This window comes from Leptonychotes weddellii, chromosome 5 (genome assembly GCF_054177405.1).
Source record: "Leptonychotes weddellii isolate Sample4059 chromosome 5, ASM5417740v2, whole genome shotgun sequence".
In the NCBI taxonomy this organism is placed as follows: domain Eukaryota; kingdom Metazoa; phylum Chordata; class Mammalia; order Carnivora; family Phocidae; genus Leptonychotes; species Leptonychotes weddellii.
In genome coordinates this window covers 159,960,807-159,988,406 of record NC_138373.1, presented here as the reverse complement: position 1 = coordinate 159,988,406, position 27,600 = coordinate 159,960,807, and the positions used below count along the sequence as shown (strand labels likewise).

At 56.0% G+C, this 27,600-nt stretch overlaps 1 protein-coding gene and 1 long non-coding RNA gene across 6 annotated transcripts in view; one reads left to right on the top strand and one right to left on the bottom strand.

Annotated features, from left to right (window-relative positions):
• Window positions 1-27,600, bottom strand: part of SHANK3 (SH3 and multiple ankyrin repeat domains 3) — a 35,229-nt gene that overhangs the window by 6,999 nt on the left and 630 nt on the right. For 3 of the 5 annotated variants that reach the window (XR_014145984.1, XM_081822754.1, XM_081822756.1), the window contains exons 2-18: window positions 26,226-26,892; window positions 25,653-25,856; window positions 24,691-24,762; window positions 22,296-22,404; window positions 22,071-22,222; window positions 21,805-21,972; window positions 21,524-21,640; window positions 21,055-21,132; window positions 19,693-19,759; window positions 13,895-14,168; window positions 10,723-10,925; window positions 9,510-9,623; window positions 4,131-4,206; window positions 3,761-3,843; window positions 3,015-3,139; window positions 2,782-2,914; window positions 1,755-1,835 (exon numbers count right to left, since the gene is read on the bottom strand). Coding sequence is in view for 4 of the 5 variants with exons in the window: in XM_081822754.1 (XP_081678880.1) it covers window positions 1,755-1,835; window positions 2,782-2,914; window positions 3,015-3,139; window positions 3,761-3,843; window positions 4,131-4,206; window positions 9,510-9,623; window positions 10,723-10,925; window positions 13,895-14,168; window positions 19,693-19,759; window positions 21,055-21,132; window positions 21,524-21,640; window positions 21,805-21,972; window positions 22,071-22,222; window positions 22,296-22,404; window positions 24,691-24,762; window positions 25,653-25,856; window positions 26,226-26,525 (2,356 nt within the window). In the remaining variant the exon portion in view is untranslated. Of the gene's footprint in view, window positions 1-40; window positions 1,582-1,627; window positions 2,506-2,781; window positions 2,915-3,014; window positions 3,140-3,760; window positions 3,844-4,130; window positions 4,207-9,509; window positions 9,624-10,722; window positions 10,926-13,894; window positions 14,169-19,692; window positions 19,760-21,054; window positions 21,133-21,523; window positions 21,641-21,804; window positions 21,973-22,070; window positions 22,223-22,295; window positions 22,405-24,690; window positions 24,763-25,652; window positions 25,857-26,225; window positions 26,893-27,600 lie in introns of those variants that run through there. The other 2 variants (XM_081822755.1, XM_081822759.1) reach the window with 2 other exon arrangements.
• Window positions 26,029-27,600, top strand: part of LOC115941601 (uncharacterized) — a 9,015-nt gene continuing 7,443 nt past the window's right edge. The window contains exon 1 of the long non-coding RNA XR_014145985.1: window positions 26,029-26,094. This is a non-coding gene — a long non-coding RNA (uncharacterized LOC115941601). The remainder of the gene's footprint in view (window positions 26,095-27,600) is intronic.

Here is a 27,600-nt window from a genome sequence, read left to right as displayed (position 1 = left end):
GCTCTTTGATAGTTTGTGTCTCCCTATCTTTCTGTGCTACATTTTGGGTAATTTCCTCAGAATTATCTTCTAATTCACTATTTCTTTCTTCAACTGAGTCTAGTGTACTGTTTATCTCAATCATGGATTTTTTAATCTCAGTGATATACTTTTTGTTTCAGTAACAGTTCTTTAGGGATCCTTTTAAAATCTCCTTATTCTTTATTTTGGGGGCAGGGTACTGTCCTTTATCGGCTGTCATAAAGGGCTGTCCTTTATGAGTTCTGTTACTTCCTTAAACGTTGTATTTAAACACCTCATTTTGTGCCTTTCTTATTCTTCTATGATTTCCAGGGGGGGTTTTGATGCTAATGCCAGTCCTTGGGCTTGGTTCTAGTTTTCCCGCTTCTCATGGGTCCACAGCCACAACTCTTGGCTTTGTGGAAGCATCAGAGCCCCAAACCCTGCCCTTAGGGTCTATATACTGTCCCAAGCCCCCTTGGACTATGGAAGCATCATCAGCTTCCTCTCACTTTCTTAACTGATTCCTCTCTTTATTCTTGAGACCTGGGAAATTCCTCTTCCTTTGTTTTGAGTTGGCTATCTATTTTTGACTTTTACTTTATTCAGAGTATTTATGGGCAAGAGAAGTATGACTATGTCAATCTGGTCTATCTTGGTGGCTGTCCTCCTCCTCCTACACTGCAGGCAAGAGTACCTGCTTGGAAGGGGGGTGGCTCAACCTGTGGCCAGGACGAGGTCAAGGATCACTCTATTAGTAAGGTCAGCAATAATTTTGGGGGACAGCTAAGTGTTCTTTCCATGGCTGGGGAAGAACAAAGCCTGAAGCCAGGGCTGAGGCTCAGTCTAGAACCAGGACCAGGGCCTCTCCTGTGGCCAGGACTAGGTCAGAACTCAGCCTAGGACCAGAGTCAGCCTTCCTTCCATGGCTAGAGCATCGTAAAGTCTGGGACTAGAACTGGGTTTGAATTACAGGAAGATAGAGCATGTTAGCAGGCATGTCTATCGGGACATGCCCAATGTCAACTGCCACATATGTCAGGACACGGTCATGTATATCTGGACATGCCTATGATGAGGCTATTAATGGTCACATATATCAAGACATGCCCACAATGAGGCTATTGGGGGTCACCCTGGGATCATGCCCACATCATGCCCCATCAAAGCCCTGACACACTCTTATTTGCCTCTTGGAGCTCACGAGGGCCTATCCCATCACCATGCTAGCGATGTTCACACAGCCCTGTCAGGTCAGCAGCTCACTGTGACCCCTGCTTAACTGATGCGTGAGCAGGTGCTAAGGAGGCAAAAACAAGCATAAAGGTCACACAGCTGGCGCCAGCAAAGCCAGGGCAGAGCCCAGGTCCCCCGACTCCTGCTCTGTCCTCACTTGGGTGAAACGAAGGGGTAGAGTCCACCTGGAGGTGTGCAGAGCTGGAGCAGCAGGCGCACGTGCACGCAAACACACTGGACGGCCAGGGCCGGCTCCCTGACCATCTCCGGCCCTCAAGCCATCCACGTGTCTCCCCCCGCACCAGTTCAGCACCCACCCGTCCACCTTTGGCCTCCCTACCACACCTTCCCACGTCTGTCTGTCTGTCCACCTTTGGCCTCCCTACCACACCTTCCCATGTCTGTCTGTCTGTCCTTCCCTTCCCCCCCCCCAGCGTCTCTGCCTGGCTTTGGCCCCAGCTCACACCGCCTGGCTTCCCACCTGGGCTGTCTGCCCACTGTCCACGCCTGCTGCTCACCAAGTTCCTCAAGTTCGGCCGTCATGGACTTGGAGCGCAGGGTCAGCGTGGTGCTGGGGGCCCTCTTGGGGGGCGGCGGGGCTGCAAAGAAGAGGGAGGCCTTGGACCTCCTGTCCAGCAGCAGGCAGCGCGGCGTGGCCAGGTGAAGGTGCCACTTGCGCTCTACCGCCTGGATCTCCTCGTACTCCCGGGAGGATGCGTCGCACTGGGCCAGGATCTTGTTCAGGCTGCGGCTGGATGCAAACTTCTTCATGGCGCTGGGAGCGCGGGGGGTGCTGAGGGCCCCGCGGGGCCAGGGTGGTTGGGGCCTCAGGAGGGAGGTGGTCAAGGGCTCCCGGGGGGGTCACGGTGCTGGCCAGCTCCTGCCCGAGTGCCCACCCTGTCGGCCGAGGGCTGAGCAGGGGGGCCCCAGAGCCATGAGGTGGGGGCTGGGAGGGGTCTCCCGGCAGGCTGGGCTCCTGCTCCCCCAGGGCTTCCCCAGGCCCTGGGAGCCACTGCCCCTGGGGGGACCGGGGTGTGGTCGGCAGAGCCAGGACCTGGGCTGGGCTGGCCCAAGCTGGCAGAGCCTCCCGGGCCCGGCTGTGCGGCGACGTCGCGGGGAGAAGACGCTTTTCCTCTTCCCTCAGGTGCCGCCTCCCCCTTCCCTCCGACAATAAGCCGCGGCAGCGTCAACCTCACAGTTGCTATGGCAACCCCGGCCTCCAGGCAGCTGCCGGCAGTGTCGGGAAGGAGGGCTCTTCCGCGCCAGGGGCTGGGGGGGACGCCGGGAAGGAGGGGGTGGGGGTCTGAGGAGGGGCAACCTGGGGTCAGGGGTCAGAGGCTGGGGGCCAGGGTGGGCAGCCTAACATCAGGGACTGGGAAGGCACCCAGGCTATGAATGTGGACACTTCACCTACAGTTAGGCATCTGACGTCAACAGTCTGGGGTCAGGGGGCGGGGAGAGGAGCGGGGGCCTGGGGTCAAAGGTCTAAGGTCAGGAGTCAGAGGGGAATGTCTGAGCACAGAGGTCTGAAGCCTGGCCCCTCACCTCTGCGCCGAGCCCCATCTTCTTCCGGCTTCCTTGTCACAGACACAACCTTCATGACGAGGCGGTTCCCGCCCTGGCGGATCAGAGCCACCACCTGCTTGTGCCCGACCTTCACCACGTTCACCCCGTTCACCTGGGACAGACAGGTGGGTGGTGGGGACCTTCCAAGTGTGTCCTCCTCAGGACTTAGAGGTCAGCACCCCACCTGCTGCACAGGTAAGGACGAGCCTCACCTCGATGAGGAAGTCTCCTGTGCGCAGCCCGGCCCTCCAGGCCACACCCTCCACATCCACCGACTCAAGATACTGGAGCGCAGGGAAGGCTGGTGTGGGTGTAAACTCCTCGATGGGGGTCTCTGCTGCGGGGGGGGGAGGGCAGTTAGGAAGGTGCTTCACCAGCACAGTCCAGGTGGAAGAAGCTGCCACACAGCAACCTCCCACAAGTGGTTCAACACGCTGAACCAAGGACAATTGAGGCCGGAGGTCCTGGGGCTGCCCAGGGTAGAAATCCTCCCTCAGCCCCACCAGAGAGAACTCCCATTCCATTAGACACACTCCAGCAGAGATCTTGGAAATCATCAGGGCGAAGAGACTACTGCCTTGTACTGAGACATTCCAAGCCAAGAATATGGTCAGAGCAGAGGGGCAAGGCAGGGTGGGGCCAGAAAAAGAGAGTGTCAGGGGCAAGGCAGGGGAAGAGGGGCCAAACTAGCAGGGAGAGAGGGAGTGGGGGAGGCAGGGGCAAAGGACGGGGCAGGGGCAAGGCAGGATAAAAGGGTGAAGCTGGAGGGCAAGGGGGAGGCAGGGGCAAAGGACGGGGCAGGGGTGAGGGATAGCGGCAAAGCTGCAGGGCAGGGGTGAGGCAGGAAGGAGAGCAGCGAGGAGGAGCAGAGACAGGAAACACCTGAGCAGGGTGCAGCCCCTGCCAGCCTGACACCCCAGCCCCACACACACTCATGGTGCTGCCTACCCTTCATTACCTTTGGCTCCCCGGAGCACAAAACCAAAGCCCTCATGGTCCCGTTTCTGCAGGACAGCCACCTTGTCGTCAATGACATAATCACTGGTGGAGGAAAGCAGGGAGGGGTGAGGAGAGCCCCGCCAGAGAGCACAGCTGGCCAGGCTGACCCTATGTGTGCCCCAAACAGGACCCCACAGGCACAGCCCACCCCGGGAAGTTGCCCTTGGACTGACGCAGGAAGGCAGAAGACAGAGGTAGGCTGGATATCACCTGCCCTCCTCTGCCCTCTTCATCCCCAGGCCTCCTCGACCAGCTTTTGTCCTCCCTCCATACCTGATGTCCCATCCGCATGCACGCCTACCCTTGCCCACCTGCCCCCCGACCTGTACCTGTGTGAAGTGAGACTGTCATAGGAGCCCACTGTGTAGTGGCGGAAAAGGCGCTTCGTCCGGTCCTCCCGGGTTTCTGAGGGGAGTTTCAGGAGCTGATGGAGGGCCACATCCTCCAACTGACCTGAACTGCCCCTCAACCATGCTGGTCACCAGCCTCTGCCCACACACACACACACACACACACACGGAAGTGGGGGGCCCAAAGGTTCTAAAGTAAGAAGGCTGAGGGGACCATGTTGGAAGTCCTGGCCTCTGGGGGTCAGGGCCCATAATGGGGAGGAGCTTCAGCTCATCTCTCTCCTGAGTGGCTGCACACAGCAGATGGGGCAAGTCCAGGGCCGTCTTCAGAAGGGGTCAGCAAGCCCCAGAGCTAAGAGCAAAGAAGGTGCGTACATGTGCAAGCACACGTGTGTGACTTGGTGTCATGTGTGAGTGCTGGTTCCTACGGGCGTGTCGTGCCGTGGGCTATACTCACGGTCATGAAGTGTCACCGGGTCCCCATTGAAACTCTCACAAGAGCCCACGGACACTCAACTTCCCAGGTTCCCTTCCTCCAGAGCCTGCCTCCGAGTGGGCAGGAGGTCCAGGTGTGGGGCTGGGTCCCCTTCCCTGAAGTCACGGCATCCCACAGAGCCTGGTCCCCATTTGTAATCTTGACCCCAAAGTCTCTCACGGCTGTTGCAGGGCTGGCCAGCTGTCCACCTGATGCCCCACCCATGGCCTTGCTGATTCCCTGCAAGCCTGCAGCTTCCAGTCTGCACCCACAGCCACAAACCCCACCCCACACTCCAGGCTTTCTTCTCCAGTTACCTGTAAGTAAGACTCTCCCGCACCTCAACCCCCCACTCCTGCCCCTCCTGGCTTCCATCTCTCCAGGACCCTGGAAGGACCCCAAGACAGCTCTACCACACTTCACACTTCATCCACAGCTCCGCTCTCATTCCCTATCATTCTAGCCTTTCTCAAGATTCATTCATTCATTCAGCAAGTATTTAGAGAGCGCCTACTATGTGCCAAGCACTGTTGTCTTAGGCTCTGAGAATACAGCAAAGCACAGAACAAAACCTCTACCCTGTGGAGTTTACCATCTAGTTGAGGAGAGAGAGAACAGAAAGACAGGAAACAGGTATATGCATAACATGTCAAATGCTGGCAAATGTTAGGAGAGAAGTAAGCAGGATAGGGGTACAGAGAAAGTTTGCAGTCTTAGGGTGGTCACGTGAAGGCTCATCAGGAAGGGACAGTTGGGGAGAGGCACAGAGCATTAGGGAGCAGTCCGAGGTCTCTGTGGGTGAAGGGCTTCCTGGCAGCAGGGGTACACAGGGCAAAGCCCACATAGCAGGATTGGCTTGGGATGTTCAAGGGACAGCAAGCAGCCCATGCAGCTGGAGCAGAGGGAGTGAGGGAAAGGAATGAGATCAGAGAGGGAACCTGTGATTGACTGTGAGCTCCTCCCAGGTAAGGATCACATCTCATGTATTTCTGTGATCCCAGCACATACTACAGTGCCTGGAACATAACAGACCCTCTAAATGCTAACTGGAAGGACAGACGGGTGGACAACTGGCTGAGTAGATGGGTGGACGGATGGACAGACAGAACAAGATATAGGTAGAAAAATAGATCAGATCAAAGGTAAATAGATACAGAAGTGGATGGAGGAAAAGAGAACAGGCTGGGAGGGTATGGATGGATCAAAGGGTGGTAGATGGATAAAGGAATGGATAGGTGGGCTGGGTGGGTTGACAGAGAGGGGATAGCTGGACTGGTAGATTGATGACTGTATTGATCAATAGATGGACAGATGGTTGGGTGGGTGGATAGATGGAAAGAGGGGTTGGCTGGGTGGGTTGATAGAAGAGTAGATGAGGGACGCCTGGGTGGCTCAGTCGGTTAAGCGTCTGCCTTCAGCTCAGGTCATGATCTCAGGGTCTTGGGATCGAGTCCCGCATCGGGCTCCCTGCTCACCAGGGAGTCTATTTCTCCCTCTCCCTCTGTCTCTTCCCCCTGCTCGTGCTCTCTCTCTCAAATAAATAAATAAAATCTTTAAAAAAAAAAAGAAGAGTAGATGAACAGCAGGAAAGGTGAGTAAGTCAAGGGATAGATGGATACAAGACTAGATGGAGCAGTGGCTGGATGGAAAAAAGAAAGAATCCCTATTAATATCAGAAGACACAGGCATCAGGAAAAGTATTGGTCCTGCTTTTAGGATCCTGCCACTAATACAATTCTCACTAAGTCAACAGACCCTTTTGAGCCTCTCCTTGTAGAACAGGGAAATTCTCCTTGGAGGGTCCTCTAGGTTCCGATTACCTGTAATTTATCACCCTAACCCTCCCAGTAGCTCATCTGCTCCCTTCTCTTCTCTTCCAAAACATGGCCTGTCGTGCACCTTCACCCACCATCCTGCCATTCCCAAGACCAGAGCAGGCCAGGGCTCATCATTGGGGGGGGGGGGGCGGGGAGGGAGGGCATCAGACCCCTTCTTGCCTGTCACACCCTTCTCCATACTGACCCAACTTCTAAATGTTCATAGCGCCTGCCTGCAGAAAGACCCCCTCAAACTCCACAGTTCATTAGCCTCCAGTTTTTAGATTTTGTCAAATTATATTACATAACACAAATTCATTTTCCAGTTTTATTAATCAGACACATAGAATCCAGCTGAAGTGAAAACACACAGCATGACCCCCCAAGTACTGGAAAGACAGGGAAAGAGGGAAGGAGGAAGAGGAAGGGGGAAGGGGAGGAGTTTCCAGGTGTCCCACAGACCCCTCTGTCCGCACAGGACTTCCCCTCACTTCTCAGCGCTCTGCCCGCAACTGCCCCTTTTACCCCTTCTGCCCCAGACAGGTGCCTGAGGGGTACACTCTCTGACGACCCTGGGCATCAGCCTGGCCCATACATGCTGGCACAGTGTCCCCTTTTTGGCCTCTAGTCCCTCTCTGCCCTACTCCAGTCCCAGAAGCAGATCTTTCTTTGGATCTGGGCCTGCTGGAAGCGGGTTCCCACTCCTGGGCTGCCCTCTGGCCTCTGGCAGAACTCAGCCCCTGAGTCCCAGATCAGAGACTATACACCCAGGGCAGCTGGTGGCTGGGTCTTCAGCTGAGGACAGAGATTACTCCTACCCCTTGCCAGCAGGCACACCCACAGGCCTCTCTCCATCTGCCCACCCATGAAAGGGTTCCATCTACACCCATCTACACGGGTACCTTCTGAGACTCTTTCAGGTGACAAACCCCAGAGCCACCCTGGTCTAGCAGCCCTGCAATTGCCCTGAGGCCTGTAGCTGCTCCTTGCACTCTTCCATCTCCGGAGCTTCAGCCTACCCCAGCCCTCTCCACCTCCTCACTCTGTCCTGCCTGGGCCTTTGTCCCAACCCTAAATGACCTGCACCATCAAGACAGCACACCCCAGTCTCCTGTAGCGCTGCCACAAGCCGCAAAGCTCCTCCACCCGGTCCCACGGCCACCTGACCGGCCTCATGCTCCCCACCCCAGCCCTGCCGCTCCTCAGTGCACACACGAGCTTCACTCAGAGCCTGCAGAGTGGTGGCTACAACAGAGACCCTGCAGCTCACTGCCCACACCACACACAGGGCTCTGCCTTCCTAGAGATGAGCTAGCAACTGCCCGCACCTCCCAGACCTGCTGGGACGAGTCAGAAGTCCCCTCCGTGAAAGTGCTGAGAACTGTGCCAGACATCCTGACGCAGCTCAGAGCACGCTAGATGCCAGCACGTGTAATCTAGAACAGCAGGCCATGTTCCAGCACACAGGCTCTGCCCCTCTCCCCACCAGCTGACCACCTAGCGGACTCCCCGCTGTCCTACAAGGCTGCTCTCCGACTCCTCCAGGCCAGCCCCGGGGGGCTCCCCTGTGCCCCCGCCCGTTTCAGGACCCCACCGACATATCTGGTCTCGCTGCTGGGCACACCCACTCCTTTCTAGGCAGAGAACCGGCCTCTGTGACCCCGCTCCTAACACAGGGCCCAATGCACATCAAGATTTGCTGTTCTCAGATCCCAGCTTCCAACTCAGCTTCTGGATCCACACAGTTCTCAAACTGGAGACTTCATTGCCCTCCCAAGGGGGAGCACAGGATCCAGTCCCTACTCAACAAGTCCAGAGGCCCCTTCTTCACCACCCTCCTCCATGAAGTTGGTACCAGGGCCCAAACCTCTAAAATCATTCCCCACCTAGACACACTGCCCTACCTACCCTTCAGAGGCAGAAAACAGGGGTCGGTGTCCCTTCCCTGCTCCCAGCCACCAGGAGAGCCATCAGGGCAAGACAAGGAATGGTTGAGTAAAGGAGGAAAGGCACCTGCTCAGGAGCGGGTCAGCAGCCGCACTCCTGCTTGCCTGGGCCTCGGCCATGCTTCACATAGGGCAGAGGTCCAGGCCACACAGAGGTTGGCTCCCCTTGGGAAACCCTCAACCCAGGGTAATGGAGCACAGCAACCCTGGGCCCAAGCCCTCTATGTGCACCCTCGGTCTAGACACACCGCTGGTAACTACCACTGGTCACCACTCAGGAGGGGGCTCCCTTGTGACACCTGTTCTCCAAGGCAGAAATAACACTCATGGGCCTGGGGGCCTCCTAGGACCCCTGAGTACTCATTGCAAGGTTATACCCCAGACACACAGCCAGCCCTGGCCTGCGAGCCACAAAAGGGGCAGCCCCTGCTTACTACTGGCAGGACTGCCTCAGATCCCCCCCAGAGGGGTCCTTTCTGGAGGCCCAGCCAGTCAGCAAGGTCTGACTAAAGCTGCTCCCCAGCCTTAGAAACTGAAACCTTTGCCCTCATATCCTCCCTCCAGGCTAAGGATGCAGCCATACTCACCCGCTGCCCTCAGACCATCCTGGCCCCAAGGTACCCACGACAGCCCCTCTGGGCCCAATTGGCCTCATTTCCTCTTGGCTGGTCCAGGCCTCCCTGCACTGCCCACTTGGACAATCTGTCCACTTTGGAAAGACGCCTCTTTTCTCACACTGACCTCTTTACTTGTCTGCCAGCCACACCGGAATCTCACACTCCAAACACCCAGGATTACTGTGAGGACTACGTGGGGCGGGGGGGGGGGGGGGTTGTGGATTATGGTCACTGGGAGTCACGTGTGGGATCACAGAGAGATACACAATCATACTGTGTGTCCTATGAGCAGGCTGCAAACACCCACATGTGCTCACAAGTACGTACAGGGTGCATGCACGCTGTGTCTGTCATGTACACAAGTTTGTGTCCACTTTGAACGTGTGTTTGAGTTTAGTCTTTTCTCTGTGAACATCCACGGATTTAGCTCCAAGCAAGACCAAAGGGGAGCAAGAAGGGGCAGTGCGCCTCGGGAGCTGCTCAGGGGCTGTGGGGTCACTCACCATGCCGTGTGTCATACTGTCTCATCTGCACCTCCTCCACGCAGTCGGCCGGGAACCAGCCCGTGCGGCCTTTCACGGTCCCCTCCCAGAAACCGCCCTCCCCAATGCTGAGCACTGGAGGGACAGAAGCCAGACAGCTGTCAGGGTGCAGCAGGACACCCAGGGGCCCACCCCACCCACCACCTCAGGCTCAGGTTCTGCCCACCACCCTCCTCCTTCACCCTTTCTCTCCTTCTCTCCCCTTCCCTTCCTTCATCCTCCTGGCTTTTTCCCTGGGAAGATTTTGGGATCCACACAGCAGACAGAAATGAACAGATGGACACAGCACAGGATAGGCATGTGGAGGACAGAAAGACACACAGATGGACACACTCGAGGGGGGACAACAGGCAGAGGCAGGGGCCACAAGCCTGCTCCTGCCCTCCCAGTTGACCCCTCTTCTCCCACCTCTTATTGCCCACCCCAGGGGTCACTGCCAAAAGCTCAGGGTCATTGTGCTGTGGCCAAGAGGTTAGGCCACATGATGGACCAAAGGAAGGCCGACCTCACAGCTGTTTCCTTCTCAGGCTCCCATCGACGTAGGGCACCCATGAGGATAGGACCCCAAAAACGACAGAGGCCCCCATAATGAGAGGAGCTTGTCATGGCACAGGATACCCCCAGAACACAGAAAGCGTCAGTGATAAAAACCTTCATAAAACAGACACCCACATAATTGTCACAGATATCCCCCACAATGGGACAGGGTCCCCACATATCACAAGGATTTCCAATGAATAAGTCCCAGAAGTGACACAGGAATCCCATAATTGGAGGAAGGTCCCTGATGGGATAGGGTCCTTCAAATATACAGAACCCCAATGACACCAACCTCCATCATGACACAAAAACAGCCCCATGACGAGAGGCACCTCTACGGTGACAACAGGGAACCCACAGTAGCAGAGGATTGAGAGGGACCCACATGACAGGACCCCCGGAAAGACAGACACCCCTCCCTGACACAGAGCCCTTCACGGTGACACAAGGAATCCCCAGGGGCAGATGCATCCCATAATGACCACAGCGGCTCAGAGTTCCAGAGATACCCCCAATGACAGAGACCCCAAAAACGGCATCAGCCCTTCCACGATCGCGGAGGACCCCAATCGTGCACCCGGGAGTGGTGCCCCCCCCGCGCGCCCCACGACCCCGCCCCCCGCGCCCCCCTCACCCTTCACGGCCTCGCCGCGGTGCAGCGGGATCTCGCCCTCGCCCTGCGGGCTGTGCGCCTTCACGGCGATGAACTTGCGGCCGGGGACGGCGCTGTAAAGTTTCCGCTTCGGGCCCCGGGGCGGCGGCGCGGGGGGCGCAGGGGGCGCCGGACCCGGGCCGGGCGCGGGGCCCGGGCCGCCGGGGCCGCCGGGCCCGCTCGGGCTGTAGACGAACACGTAGGTGACGGACGCGATGCCGGGGGGCAGCGGGCACGCGAAGCCGGCGCCCGGGGCCTCCATGGCGCGCGGCCCGGCCCCGCCGCCGGCCTCACCGCAGCCGCCGCCGCAGCGCCCGCCGCCCGCCGCCCGCCGCCGCCCGCCCGCCCGCCGGGGGCCCGGCCCGGGGCCGCTCCATGGGCCGCGCCGCCGCGCCCGGCCCGCTCCCGCCAGCGCACGAGCCGCGCCCGCTCAGGGCTCCGGGGCCGCGGGGCTGCGCTCCCGGGCGCGCCGGGCTCGCTCCATGCCGCGGCCGCTCCTCGCGCCCCGCCTCCTCCGCGGCCGGGCTCCTCCCTCTGCGGGCGGCGGCGGCGGCCGGCCCTCCTCCCTCTCCTCCAGCGGCCACCTCACCGCGGCCCCGAGGCCACGGGGCGAGGGGCACTGCAGCGCACGGCGGGCAGAGGAGAGGTCGGACTGAGGAGGGCGGGGAACGCGGTCAGCAGAGCCAGGTGCGAGCTGGGAGGGGTTGGGGGGCGGCTCCGCGGCCAGGAGGGGCTCCACCAGCGGTCCACCCCCACCTCCCTGCTCAGGCCTCGGCCTTCTCCTCCACCTGGCCACTGCCATGTGCTGGGCGCCCAAATCCTCCTCCAGACCTGTGTCTTCTCCTCGACACCTGTCCCTGATGCCCATACCGACTCCGTGCTGACCACCTTCCCCGGATGGCTCTCCCAACCGGAGCACTGAGCCTGAGGCTCGAAGGTTCTCCACCTTCGCGCTGCTCAAAAGCCTGCACTGACTCCCTAGTACCCAGGCAGCCCAGGTCCACAATCTCAGGCAATAGCCAGGCTCTCTGGGTTGTGAGAACTAGCTACACTCCAGTCACATGGTTGGGCATCTTCCTTTTCCTCCTCTGGGCTATTCATGATGTTGTCCCCAACACTTCAACTATTCTGATCCTACTCATCTGCCCAATTATTAAGTTATTGTCTCTCAGCTACAGCCCCATTTTTCTCTGCCCTGCTCTGTGATGCTGGGGGGACTCAGCCACACATTGCGGGGAGCTAGGGGCTCCATGCCAGGCTCTGCCAACAGGGGGGGCGGGGAGGGGCGGGGACTAGGCCTCCCTCCACACATTCCCCACCACCACCCCCTGCCGCCCCTGCAGCTCAAATGCCAAAGGGGATCTCCTCCCCTGAGGTGTTCTCCCTCCATGGTGCACTGAACTTCCTCAGTCCCCTCCTGGCCACTCACCAGGAGCTCCCCCTACCTGAATCACTGCCCATCTAACTGCTTCTTAGTCCTGGGCCCCAGCTGTCAGTGTACTTCTGAGACCTTTAGGACTCCCTGCTATTAGCTCCCACCACATCTGGCATCTAGGCACCGACTAAATATTTGTAGAAAAACAGTAATAATCCTGCCGTCCCACACAGAGCAGGTCTTAGTTCTATGTTTGCCAAAAGGATAAATGAATATACAAAAAATAAATGAAAACAGGGCATCTACAGGTTTTTGTTTCTGCAAAACTGAAACATCCCAAAGTTTGTTCTTTTAGACACTGGGCTGTCCTACCCTTAAGAAATCCATGGGACATGCAAAAGCTTCAGGGGAGAATTGAGGTGATTTGGAGCAGGACAGACAGCGTTGGAGTCTGGGCAGAGACACGGAGAGAGAGGAGACATCACAGATTACAGCTGCACAAGCAGGGACAAAGGCAAAGGAAGAAATTGCTTTTATAAGCTCCTGCTGCACCCCAAGCCCTCTGCTGAACACTCAGGCTTAGAAAATTTGGGAACCAGGTCTACGTGGGGCCCAATTATGCTGCTTCCTAGCTATGTGACTTTAGACAAGTCACTTACCCCATCAGAGCATCAGGACCCTCATCTGTAAAATAGTGTTAATAGAGCACAGCCTCACGTATGGCCAAAGTTAAGTGAAACAATACACATATGCTGCTCAGCCCAGCTGTCATCTTGAAAACAAAATGCTGTTTATGTAACTCATTCAACAATGTCTCCTGAGCACCTTCTATGTGACTGGCTCTGGGGAAGCTGCAGGAGGACAGCTCCTCCTCGAAGTGCCAGGAGGAGAGATGCCTTAACCAGCAGTGGCTGGACTGTGCTGTGGGCCAGGGGATCCCGGTAGGGACCCCTCACCTGCCCAGGTTCCGGAAGGCTTCCCGAAGGAAACAACTGCATGGAATTACTCCTACCTTACTGATGAGAAACCCAGGCACAGAGTGGTTAGCTGACCTGTCCAAGGCCACAGTCAGCAGATGCCAGGTCTGCACTGGACCCCAACCATTTATCTGCAGAGCCAGTGCCCACCCCCCTACTCCCCACTGTCCAGCCCACCAAGGCCGGTGGGGCTTTAGCCCAGGCTTCTTCCTCTGAGTTCTGGGGATGCCAAGTCCCTCCCATGTTCCTGGTTCTCAGGGTCCCAGCGCTAATGGTAAGGGGTAAAGAGTAGCACCAGAGAGTCTTGTGGTTCTACAGGGCTGGAGAGGTGGGGGAAAGATGAAGACTCCCTCTTGGAGACAGGGCTAGGGGTCACCTATAGGTTTCAAGCCCTCATGGAGATGAAGCTCCATTCCCTAACCCCTTACCACACACCACCCAGCCCTGCCTCATCTCAGCCTTTACCCTCCTCCTAGCACTGCAGGAAACTTTACAAAGCACAGAGCTGGCCAAACCCTCTCCTTCAACATCCTCCCTAAGTTTCCCTCAGGACAAATTCAGCTCCAAAAGATCAGCATGGGGGAGCCTGCTCCAGCCAACAAGGCCTCACTTTCTTCCCTTTCCCATCCAGGGAGGCCTGTATGGGGGGCCTGGGAGTCCCCCACCCCGAGCCTCAGCCCATCACTGTAGAGGTGCCAGGCACCACTAGGTCTCTCCCTGCCTCTCCATGCTGGCTCCTCCTGCTTGGGTCCCAACACCCCACCCACCCAGACCCTGCCAGGGCCTCCCAGATGCCTCCTACCTGATCTTGCTCTGGCTGCCCCTGCCTGCTGTGGGGCCACCGATGTCATTCTCTTGGTCACCATCCCGATCTCGGTCTTTCTCCTCCTGCAGCCGCTGGAGCAGCAGCTGATGGGGGAGGCTTCGCAGCGAGGGTCCAGGAGAAGCTGCCGGTTGCACCTCACCCTTCAGGTTGATGTCACTGGCTGAGCGCTGCAGGGGCCGAGGGGAAGCCAGGCCACTGGGGCCAGCCAACCGCCGCCGCTTTGCATAACTGGGGGTTTCCCTGAATGGTACTGGGTGGGAGTGGGGGGGGGTACAGATGAGACTCTGGGCAGCCAGATAGGGTGACCAACTTACCCTGGTTTGCCTTCCAGATTTTAAAACTAAAATCCTACGTCCCAGGAGCTGCCTCAGTCCTGGGCAACCAGGACAGTTGGCCAGCCTATCACCGAAGCTATCATTGGGGGTCAATCCCAAACTGCCTCTAACTCTAGCTTCAGAGGCAGAAGCCTGCTCCTCCTGTCAGCCAAATGAGGTCTTGGGCATGCTCAGATCTGCTCTTGAAACTTGCCCATTTCGGGCGCCTGGGTGGCTCAGTTGGTTAAGCGACTGCCTTCGGCTCAGGCCATGATCCTGGAGTCCCTGGATCGAGTCCCTCATTGGGCTCCCTGCTCGGCGGGGAGCCTGCTTCTCCCTCTGACCCTCCCCCCTCTCATGTGCTCTCTCTCATTCTCTCTCTCTCAAATAAATAAAAATCTTAAAAAAAAAAAAAAAGAAAGAAAGAAACTGCCCATTTCACAGGGTTCAGCCAAGGCAGAACAGGCCACATGTGACAAATCTCACCAGGCTACTGCTGTACTGGACCATCTATGGTTAACTAAAACGAGGGAAACCATAAAAGACGTTCTAGACCAGGGTTTGGCAAACTTCTGTAAAGAATCAGATAGTAACTATTTCAGACTTTGCAAGCCATATAGCCTCTGTCCTAAGGACTCAACACTGCCACTATAGCATGAAAACAGCCACAGACAATATATAAGCAAATGGGTGTGGCTGAGTTCCAATAAAACTTTATTTAAAAAGCAGATGGTGATTTAAAAAACATGATCCAACTATATGCTATTTACAAAAAGAATCACTGTGGATCCAAAGACACAGGTAGGTTTAAAATAAAAGAATAAAGGAAGATATTTCATATAAATAATAACCAGGAGAGCTAAGTAGCTATATTTATATCAGACAAAACAGACTTAGAGATAAAAAGTGTTACAAGAGACAGAGGACATTGTATATTGAAAAGGTGTCAATTCATCAAATATATTAACAATTATTAACATATATGCACCAAACAACAGAGCATCAAAATATATGAAATAAACGTTAACACATTTGGAGAAACAGACAGTTCCATAATAATATTTAAGACTTCAACACCCCACTTTCAATAATGGATAGAACATCTAGAGGGACAATCAATAAGGACATAGAAGACCTGAACCAATTAGACCTAACAGATATGTGTATAGAACACTACAGAAAACAAGAGAAGAATATATATTATTCTCAAGTGCACATGCAACATTTTCCAGGACAGACTATATGTTAGGCCACAAAACAAGTCTCAATAAATTTTAAATGAGTGAAATCACACAAAATATCTTCTCCAAGCACAATGGGATGAAGCTAGAATTCAAGAACAAAAAAAAAAAAAAACTTAAAAATTCACAAATACATGACAATTAAACAACACACTCTTAAACAACCAGTGTGTCAAAACAAATCACAAGGAAATTAGAAAACACTCTGAGAAAATAAAAACAAAAACACGCCAAAACTTATGGGATGCAGCAAAAGCAGTGCCAATAAGGAGATTCATAGCTGTAAACATCTATATCAAAAAAGGATAAAAGTCTCAAATCAATAAGCTAAGTGCACCTCTTAAGGAACTACAAAAGAGAAGCAAACCAAACCCAAAGCTAGCAGAAGGAAGGAAATAAGGATAGACAAAGATAAATGAAATAGAGAACAGAATATAGAGAAAATCAATGAAAACAAAAGTTGTTTCTTTGAAAATATCCACAAAACTGACAAACCTGTAGCTAGACTGACTCAGAGAAAAAAGAGAAGAGGGACACAAATAACTAAAATCAGAAGTGAAATTGTGGCACTGCTACCAATCTTATAGAATTAAAAAGGATTAAGGGAATACTATGAACAACTGTATGCCAACAAATTAGATAAGTTAGATGAGATAAACAGATTTCTAGAAAAATACAGATTACCAAAACTGACTCAAGAAGAAATAGAAAATCTAAACAGACCTGTAACAAGCAAAGAGATGGATCAAAAATCACAAATCTCCCAACAAACACAAGTCCAGCATCAGACAGCTTCACCGGTGAATTCTACCAAACACTTAAAGAAGAATTAACACCCATCCTTCTCAAATTCTTCCAAAAACTAGAAGAGGAAAGAACACCTCCTAACTCATTCTATGGGCAATTAAAAAAATAAGCAAAGGACTTGACATTTCTCCAAAGAAAATATACAAATGGCCAATAAACATCATTAGCCATTAGGGAAATGCAAATCAAAACTACGAGATACTATGTCACACTAACTAGAATGGCCACAATAAAAATAAAAATAATAATAATAATAAAAACAAACCAATGATTACAAGTGTTAGCAAAGATTTGAAGACTTTGAAATTCTCATACATTACTGGTAGGAATGTAAAATGGTAAAAAACAATTTGGCAGTTTCTCAAAAAGTTAAATATAGAATTATCATATGGCCCAGCAATTCCCCTCCTAAGTTTATATCCAAAATAACTGAAAACAGGTATCCAAACCAATACATTTCACACATGTTCATAGCAGCAATATTCATAATAGCCGAAAGGTAGAAACAACCCAAGTGTCCTGTTGAAGAATGTGTAGATAAACAAAATTTTATATATACAAACAATGGAATACTATTCAGCCATAAAAAAGAATGAAGCAGTAATACATCCTACAATATAGAGAAGCTTGGAAACAAGCTGAGTGAAAGAAGCCAAACACCAAGAGTCACATATTGTAGGATTCTATTTATGTGAATATCTAGAATAGATAAATCTATAGAGACAGAAAGCATGTTAAGGGTTAAGAAAGGTTGAGGGGGAGGGGAATATGGAATAATTACTTCATGTATGCAGGGTTTCCTTTTTTGGATGATGAAAATATTTGAAATTCAATAAATGTGGTTGTATAACACTGTGAAAGTATTAAATACCACTGAATTATTCAACTTAAAATAATTAATTTTATGTTATGTGGATTTAACTCTAAATGAAACATAAATCCTCAATTTTAAAGCCTCAACTTAAAAAAAAAAAAAAAAGCAGACTGTGGGCTGAATTTGGCCTGTGAGGCCTCATTTGCCAAGCCCTATTCTAGATTCCTCTTAGAGAAGTGTGGGCCATGGACCATCAGCCTCACCTCAGAGCCGAAACTCTGGAAATGCAAACTCTCAGGATCCACCCAGAGCCACTGAGTCAGAATTTACATTTAACAAGATCCCAAGGTATGGTGTGAGAAGAACTTCTCTCCGGCACTATGGGACAGCAAGTCGGGGAGAACATGAAAGCATGTGCGTGAGAGATGGCGGGGAAGAATGTGGACCCTAAGTCGGCCCAAGGCAACAGAGGTCAAGGCACACGAGTAGCGGCTCCCAGACCAGGGTCTCTCTCTGCTTCAGGCCTATCAATCTAGAGAGGGCTGCCAATAGGTTTCCCGGTTGTCCGTGGAAGGGTAACAGGTCCCAGCCTACCAGACCCTCCACAAGGGCTTCCCTTCCCGAGGAAGAGGAAGGAGGATGGATGGGGAGAGCCTCCCTCCAGCTCTTCTGTGTGCAGGCCCATCCCAGGTCCCCAACCTGGGGTGAGACAGGGCAACTTGTGACTGTCATTGAGGGAGTGTCCCTGGAGTGAAGGTGTGCAGAGGGAGTAGGGGGTGACAAGGACAGGTCCAAAGACAGCCCCTGCCCTAAACCCCGTTTATAAAAATGGACTACTAATAATCACTCCATGAGGGGTTGCTGAGAGAGTAAACTAAAATAACAAGGCTTATAGTAAACACTCATGAATATATTCCCTGTAGCTCAGGGACATCTGGCTATGTCATCTGCGTGTATGCACGACACCTGAGCAGGTTAGGGTACATAGCCAGCAAAGCCAATGCCCACACGGGGGTGAACTGGTATGCACACCTGCTCCGTACCTCAGCTCAGCAATGACATGCCTAACTCCAACCTGGCGAGCATACTCTGGGTCAGCCAGACAGTGAGTCGTAATAATGGTGACCCTAGGAGCCCTAGTATCTCTGTCCACTATGAGGAAAATGAGAGGCAGCTGGAGCCTTCCTCTCTCTTGGCTGGGACCAGACACCCCCTCCCTCCAATCAGTTAGACCAAGTTCACCTGCCAGAGTCCAGACACACAGAATCAAATCCCACATGAGGTCAGAGGAGGGAATGGTATGCAAACAACCACTAAAAAAATACATTTGACGTAAGAGAAACTGAGGCACAGAGGTCCTAAGCAGCTTTCCCATGGTCAAATAATCACAAGATGAGAGGATCCCACATGTCTACAAACCAGGGTTCTCCCAGGCTAACAACCACCTCCAAAACACTTATCAGCCCCAACCAGACCATAACTGAGCCCTCACTCTACAGGGGAAGAGTCCTTAAACCGGAACTTGACCTTAATCTTAACCCCAGTCCAAAATTCAACCCTAGCCCTGACTGTAACCTCACAATAGAACCAAAACCATCCCTAGCCCTTTGCTGTCCAGTGTCACTTACGTTGTTTCTTGTTTTTGCTTTTTTTAATGGGGACACTGCAACCATGGCAGAAAGGGGAGCCTGGGAGCCCGTGTTCCAGAGAGAACCATGGGCAGAAAAACCTGGTCCACTCAGGACAGAGGGAGCTAAGAAGGGAGCCCCCATGTGTCCAGCTAGCTGAAGGGGTCACCTATCCAAGAGAGGAGACCTACCCTCTCCCATAGCCCCACCCACTGCACACGGGAGAGAGAAGGGGGGATTCCAAGAACAGGTCCCAGAGCAGCCCAGCACCCAGCACTAAAGCGGGAGTGGGTGGGGGCCTCCTTGAGGCTCCAGTGTGATGGCTGTGCCCAACCTCCTGCCTGCCCTAGTGGCAAGACCAAGTGGCATCTCCTGGTTTTCCTTCTGGGACCATGAGTCAGGCATATCCTGGGCTCCCCTGGTGCACTGGTTCAGAGCTCAGTGCCCTGAAGATAGCTCTTCCCTTTTCCATTTGCATCGCGACCACTGTGTTTTGTTTTCTTTATGTGACCTTGTCCTACTGAAGCACGATATGGGCCACTTAAACCGGTTCCTGCTCCAGGTAAGAGTGACACACTGAGGGTCAACGGCTGAGATCCACTGCCCCATGTGCCCTGCTGACCCTTCATATGACCTAACAGGAAATGAACCTTGACCCTAACTTCAACCCCACTCTCAACCTAAGTCGATCCCTAAACTCAACAATGGTCCCAACCCACAGCCCTAACCTAACCATGCTCTCAACCCTTACTCAAACCCTTTGTCCACTCCACACAGGCCCTTCCCTCGGCAGATTCCCCCTACCTTCAGGGGCCATTAATGGAACTCTGACTAAAATATAGCTGCAAGGAAGAGGCTCAGGGTATGGGGGGCTCCCTTGTACCATCCCCACTGACCCCTGCACTGTTGGGGCCCTGACCACCCCCCACAAATCCACCTCCAACAGGGACCTGGGTTGGGCAGAACTCACCAACATCCGAGTCTTTATGGGTCTTGATGACTTCTGCAAGCTCAAAGTTCCCTGCAATGATGGCCACCTGAGGCGGGGAGGGGGAGAGAGGGGACTCAGGGGCGCCAAGCCAGCCTCCCTTGGTCCCTGCCTGGGCTCCTGAGGGGGAGAGGGAGAGAGAGGGGACTCAGGGGCACCTAGCCTGCCCCCCTTGGTCCCTGTGCACCCTGCCTGGGCTCCTGAGGTGGGTGAGAATGGGGACTCAGGGGCACCTAGCCTGCCCCCCTTGGCCCCTGTGTAACCTGCCTGGGTTCCTGAGGGGGAAGGGGAGAGAGGGGACTCAGGGGTGCCAAGCCTGCCCCCCTTGACCCCTGTGTAACCTACCTGGGTTCCTGAGGGGGAGGGGGAGAGAGGAGACTCAGGGGCACCTAGCCTGCCCCCTCTTGGCCCCTGTGCACCCTGACTGGGCTCCTGTTTGGGGTCTTCCTTGGTTGGGGGTCCCAGGCTCAGACCTTGGCCCCTGTCTAACCCACCACCCTATTCTGCCCAGGACTAAGAGGTTTCCTGGGACATGAGACTTTTGGAGCTAAAACCAGGACAGTCCAGGCCTACAGGTCACCCTACTGATTCTCTTAACAGCCCCTCCACACACCTCATCACTCCTGTCTCAGCCATGGCCTACCACTGCCTCATACCTGTCACCCTCCTACTTCCCTTCCCTTGTCTCTTCACCTAGTCATCCAACAGACCCTTCCAGACTCACCCAAACCCACCGGGCTCTTCCACTGCTGCAGCTGTCCCCTGACTGGATAGCCACAGAGGACCTACCTATTTTCCTCACATCTTTGAGGAGACCTCTGAAAGCCCTCACTTCCACTGAGAACAAAAGCCCACCTCCCTCTGCGGTCAGAAAGTCCCCATAACGCGGTCTTAATTCCCTCACCCACAAACTCCAGGCCATACAGAGACTCATGCGCCTGGTCATCCCAGTGCCAAGAACCAAACCCAGCTGGAGAAGGTGCTCAGAAACATCACCTGAATTAAGTCAGGGACTAGAACTAATCCTCTCACCCCTGGTTTGGCCTCTATACCCTACCTGTCTCTGGCAGGTCAAGCCCACACTGGTTCTCCCCTGACCCCAGAGCCCTAAGACCCTCCTCTCTCCCTGGAAGGAAGACAAGGGAACCATCCACAGTGAACGCCCCCTCCATGAGCTGGGCACTGTACTGGCCTACCCCCTTCCTCTATCTCACCCTGGTCCAATCCTTGAGCGAGAGCTCCCTTATTGCCTTACAGGGGAAGAACCAAGGTCCAGAGAGATCAAGTCACACAGAGACAGACACCCAGGGGTCGGCCTCACCCTCCTGTAAACCACTCTTGTACCTGGAAGGCTGTTTGGCTATTGTAATTGCGGACATCCTTGTTAGCTCCACGGAATAGAAGGACCCGAGCACAGCTCTCCTGTTGGGAGGGTGGGAGTGGGGGTCACAACTGGGCAGCTGGAGGGGCACAGTCAGGATGCAACAGCATGCACACACACTGGGGCACATATGGGGGTCCAGGGCACACCCACCCGCACCTACGTGTCCAGAGCCCGTATGCACAGCATAGGGATGGGCAGATCAGGTATATACAACATACACAGGTCCCACTCGGCCCAGAAAGCCCAGATGTGCACACTTCACACCTGGTTGTTTGGAACACACATGCAACATGTGTGCTCAGGGAACGGATGTGCACACATGGGCTGAGAAGGTCACAGTTCACAGGACACACAACATGCACCCAGGACCAGACAGGTAAGCAAGCACAGTATAGGGGTACAGCTGCATGTGTACACACATAGTCACACCTGGTTATAAAGGGCACAAATGTGCAGGGCTGTGTTCCCTGAGGCGTTCTGAGCCCCCATGTCAGCTCCGTAGAACAGCAGGTGTTCCAGGTGCTGCACATGCCCAAAGCGGCAGGCCTAGGGGATAAGGGAGAGGCTACTGGGTCCCCGAACAGAGTCCAGGACCCTCAGTCCTACTGACAGGGCCCGGAAAGCCCCCACTGCCTGACAGAGCCAGGAACCTCCCCCCACCCCCAGACAGAGGCTGAGACTCCCCCCGCCCCCTCACACCCCCTGCCCACCTGGTGGATCTCCTGCCAGCCATTCTCATCCGTGGTCCCCAGCTGAGCATGGTCGTGAAGAAGCAGCTCACAGCAGAGGGCATCCCCGCCCCCCAGGGCACTGTGGTACAAGGGCGTCAGGCCGCGGCTGTCCTTGTAGTCGGGTGAAGCGCCCAGGTCCAGCAGGGTCTGAGGGCAAGGAGCCTCAGCATTCACACAGGGCCCAGCCTCCCCCCGCCCCCGCTGGGCCATGTGCCCCTCCAGGCCAGGGCCCCACCCACACTGACCGTCAAAGCTGCCGCATTCCGCTGACGCGCAGCGCAGTGCACTGCAGTGAGCCCATCTCGAGTGCGGAAGTCCAGGTGAGCACCGCCATTCCTCAACACCTTCAGCAGGTCCGTGGCATTGTCCAGCTGGGCCGCAAGGCTCAGAGGACACTCTGGGTTCAAGAGACAGATGAAGGTTAAGGTCCCAACCTCCAAGGCCATGCCCCTTCCTGCTCTGCTTCTCACCTCCTGAGTCAGGATCGTGGAAATTGGGGTCCAGCCCCTTGTCCAGTAGGCGGGCCACCTTGTCCGTGCTGTGCAGCTGGACGTAATCCATGAACTTCTTCAGGTTTGCCTGGAATACCCAGCCATCCTGGTCAGCCCAGCAGCACAGTTACAATCATCTGCCTGTCACCCACCTTCCACCAGCAAGCCTCAGGCCACCTGTCACCCTACAGGAGCATCTACTGCCCCACCTCCTCACACCTGTCACCCTACATCATGACTTTGTCACCCCCTCATATCACCTTAAGCCCTGTATGCCCACGTGGCCCATCTCAGCTCACTGGGCCCATGTGCTGCTTGAAGTCCTTCCCTGCATCCCAGGCCCACTGCGACAGTCGGTCTCAGCCCAGCCAGCCCCTCATCAAGGCCAGGCTGCCCTGGTCATGCCCCCAAGAAAATTTCCTATGCCAACCTCAGCCACTGCTCTGGCTCCTCTCCTCAGCCATGCTGCCCCAACCTGCACAGCCTGGAAGAGCCCAAGGCACCCAGGCAGGAACCACCCCCACCACAGCCCACAGCCCCATCACTCCCAAGGTGGTCTGTTCCTTCTTCCTAATGAGATCACCCCAAGGCAGACCCCTATCCCCGAGCCCTTCCTCCCCCGTGGGTGGCCCCTCCTGTGACGTGACTTTGACTGCCTTTCATTCATTGACCTAGTCATGCATTAATTCACTCCGCAAAGCTTCACTGAGGCTGATGGTACAGATGCTGCATGCACAAGCAAGGGGCCTTGGCTGGAGGCCCCAGGTCTTCTAAACACACTCAGACTGCATCAGAAATAGGAGAGGGCACCAAGAGAACTGCGCCACAGGAGGTGGCCTCCTAAGGTGAGTCCAGACAATCAAACAGGAGGAAGGGTGCTCATGACAGGGGAGAGACCTCAGCTAGACCCAGAGGGGACGGTGTGATGCTGAGGGCTGGTTAGGGTCCAAGCAGCCAGAAACATGCAGGGCTGGGGTAAGGAGTTGAAACTCGATCTAAAAACAAGAGGGACTCGGGGCGCCTGGGTGGCTCAGTCGTTAAGCGTCTGCCTTTGGCTCAGGTCATGATCCCAGGGTCCTGGGATCGAGCCCCGCATCGGGCTCCCTGCTCGGCGGGAAGCCTGCTTCTCCCTCTCCCACTCCCCCTGCCTGTGTTCCCTCGCTCGCTGTGTCTCTCTCGGCCAAATAAATAAAATAAAAAAAATAAAAACAAGTGGGACTCACAGGAGGTCAATAGTCACAAGTGTCACCAGTGTCCTGTGAGTTGCTCAGGACAGTTTTAGAGAAGGGGTAACCATTTGGGGAGGAACCCAGAGTGACAGGGTCACACTGGGGCAAGTGGAGAGCGAGGGCACAGTCTCTGCCCAGCCAAAATCATGACCTCTGACCCCCATATGCCCCAGGGGCAGCAGAGAAACCTGGCATGGAGGCTCCATGGTCACAGAGGGGTCACTGGGGCCCAGAGGTGACGGTGCTCAGATCCTTCTCCTAGAAGGAGACAGCCTCCAGAGATTGTCAATGAAGTGTCCAGTAAGCAAAGGCCCACTGGTCACTGGAACCTGAGGTGGGAGCTGAGGGAGTCTGCCTGTGGGTAGGGGCCGTGGCACCCACGTTGCCTCTCCTACATTCAGAGAAGGCAGTGAGGTAGCCCCAAAGAACATTTGGGGTCAGGCCCACCTAGCAGTAGTGCTCAGTAGGTGTGCCTGAGCACAGGACCCCAGCATCAGACAGATGTGGATTCAGCCCCAGTTTCACTGGCTGCACACCTGTCAGCAAGTCACAAAACTTCTCTGGGACTCAGTATCTTCACCCGGAAAATGAGGTAATAATAGCCCCTCCCAGGAGAAAATTAATGAGGTGCCCAATCATGAGTGCCCAGCACTGGGTGACCACTAAGTGCTAGGCTCCTTGTTCTCTCCACTCCCTCCCAGTTCCCCTAAATGAGAACATCAGGTGCCTGTTCACTTCCATTCCACCCAGGCTCTCACCAAGACACCATGCCCCATCATACTCCACCACCACCCCCAGCCAGGGGCCCACCAGAGGGGTGAGTAAGAGTCTGATCTGACTGAAACCCGTCACCAGACCACCCACACAACAGCCACGGTGCTGGAGTCTGCATCCAGCCCTCCAGCTGCCCCAACACCTGCTCTGGGCTCCTGACACAAGAGAAAACAGACTGAGCCAAGCTGGAGGGACAGTGGTCAGCCCCAAGCCAGGGTGGAGGGTGCTGGGAGCAGAGGAAGGGCTCTTGGGAATTTTTAAAGGACATTTTTGATATCACAAAATCCAGTCAAGGCTGGGGTGAAGGGAACACTGCTCATAGGGGCCAGGAGGTAACCTCTGGAGTCCCTTCTCTGTGGCTTCCTCCTTACCTTTGTGTGAAGCTTTGCAAACTGCTTATCATCAATGAGGTTCTGGGCATAAACTCGCCTCTTGTATCGAAACTGCTCAGGTAAAGAAAAGGCAGAGAAAAGGCACCCATCTGGGTTGAGTGAGCGAATGCACGCACAAAACCAAGTCCTGCTTACTCACCCTGCCAGCCACACAAAACTCCTATGTACAACCACACACACAGAGCCAACACCAAGTTCAGATGGGATGCATGGCTGCTGTCCTGTAACCTGCAACACCCTCTCTCTTTCATTCCCACCCCCAGGATTCCCTGGAAAATGCCACTCCTCTTCTAAGACTGATTCCAGGCTTACCTTCCTAGACATGCCCTGAGTAGAACTAACCCCATTTCCCTGTGCCACCAAAGAGGCCAAGCCACCTTTGAGCTCAGACACCATAATGCTTAAACTTTAATGCTCACTGCACTTGCCACCACCACCCCAAACTATAAGCCTGTATCCCCACACCTGACAGCACACTCAACATCCTTTCCATTATGAATGGGTGAGCAGATGAGAAAGACTGAGGTCTGCCCTCAGGGATTCCATGGGCGGGGGAGGGGAACAGGTGTGCACACAGGTAACTCGCTGGCTTACTCCACACACTGTTCCGCCACTCACACCCCACTCCACAGAACCACTCTGTGTTCCCACCACACAAGATGCTGACTGCAAACACTGCACAGAACACGCAAGGCTCGCCGTACGTACTGCTCACACCTCACACGCTACACACACCGCACACTGCGCCTCGCACACGCACTGTATGCACCGTTCACTGCGCTGGGCACACAGACACCCCCCCACACACACACACACGGCTGACTCCTCGGGTCCGCGCCCCTCACTGCCGTGCCCTTCACTGCTACTGTCACGGAACTCTGTGGTCGTGCCCCGCGCGCTCGCCTCCCGCCCCCGGTCGCGCGCCCCCGCCCGCCACTCACCTCCAGGTAGGGCAGGGGCGTGTCCAGGTTGGGCGGGTACTCCTGCAAGAGCCGCTCCTCGTCCAGGAACTTGCCGGCGCGGCCCCGGGAGGGCGGCTGGAAGAGCCCGTAGTTGAGCGCGTCCTGGAGGCTGTGGTTGAGGGCGCAGAGCACGCGCTGCTTGGCGGCCCACACGGGCGCGGCCGGGTCCAGGCGCAGACACTTCTGCGGCGGTGCGGGCTCATGAGTGCGGACCGGGTGAGCGCGGACCGGCCCCGCCCGGCCCGGCGCAGGGCACCAAGTCCCGGGAGCCCCTGCAGGAGTCCGGGGCTCCCGAGCCCAAGCCCGGGACCCCGCGCCTCCGCGTCCAGCGGGCGAGGACCCGCCCCAAGGGCGGTGCTTCTCCAGGCCCCGCCCCCGCCCGGGCGGTGGGGAGGGTCTCCGCGGAGGCGGCGGGGGAGGGGTGAGTAGCCGCGGGCCTGGGGTCCCCGGCACCTGCCTCGGAGCGCGCCGGTGGGGGGGGGGGGCGGTGGTGGACGGGGGGGTTGGGCGAGGAGGGCGGGGGCGCTGCCGGGACGGGGCGGTGGGGCTTACCGTCTGCTGCAGGTCCGGGATGCCGACGCGCACGACCACGGCGCTGGCCCCGGGGCCGTCCATCCCCGCGCCGGCGCCCGCGCCCGGGCCGGAGCCCGGGCGGCTTGCGGCCGGGAGCGGAGCGCACTGGGGCTCCGCGCGTCGCCCCGGCCCCCCCTTCCCCCCCGCCGGAGCCCCGTCGGCCGCGCTGTGCGGGAGGGGGCCGGGGGGGGCCGGGGCCGGGGCCGGCGCGGGGGACAGCTGCGCCGAGGGCTCCGCAGGGGCGGCGGCGGCGGCGGCGGCGGCGCGGCTCAGCTGCATCGACCCGGCTCAGCTCGGCGCCTGCCTTCCCCGGGGGCGGGGGCGGCGGGGGGAGGGGGCCTGAGCCGGGAGGGAAGCGGGGGTGGCAAGGGGGCTGCGCCGGAGGCGGGGGCCGGGAGGGCTCAGGGCCAGGCGAGGGCCGGGGGCGAGGGGACTGTACGGGTCCCGGGGTGAGGTGGAAGGGTTCGTGCGGAGGGCCTGGGCCGCCCCACAGGGCGGGGGCCCTGGGGGCTGTGCGGGGGGTGTGGGGAGTCCTAGGCCTTGGCGTGGGGGGAGTGGCTGAGCCGCGAGGGCCGCGCCGCCCTTCGGCTGCGTGCGAGCATCCGCGGACCACCGAGGAAGATTCCGCGAGCCGGGGGTCCTGAAGCTGGGGTGGGGTCCGCGTTGGGTACAAGGACCAGAGAGGGCAGGAAGGGGAGAGAAAAACAGGAGAATTAATTTCCGGGGGTGGCAGCTTCTCCCCCATTCGACCGACCTCCCTGCCCCACTCAAGGCCCGGGGGAGATGACAGTGACCAACCCTGCCCCGGTCCTGGGTGTGAGACGGAGGAGACATCGGGGCCAGGGAGGGGCTCGGGGTTCTCCTACACACAGCAAGAGCCAATTAACCCTCCGACTTAACCCTTACGACCACCCTGAATAGTGTTCAGCGCGGCTTCCCGCATCCCCAGCCGAGTTTGGCGAGTTCGCTCTGGACTCCCAAGGCCGCCTCTCCTCCTCCCCACTCTCCAGGCCCCCTGGTCTGCCTAGACCAACGCCTGTCGCCCCCTTCCCGTCACCTTAGCGACGACAGGATGGGGGCGCGACCTATGAGGACAGGCTTAGGGGAGGGGGCGCTACTAGTCTCCACCTGCAACGGGGAAGTGAATTTTAGTTTTACACGTTGTCGTGGCAACGCGGGAGGGGGTGATGAGTGGGCGGAGAAGAGGGGAGCGCAGTAAAGAAACTAGCTCAAGCACCACCGCCCCATTGGAGCGTGCCACCCCCCAACACTGATAACCCTCACAGAACTACCCCAATGCTGCAAAACCTGTGCCCCCAAGACCCCTGAGAGCAAAGAGCAGCCCTAAATGTCG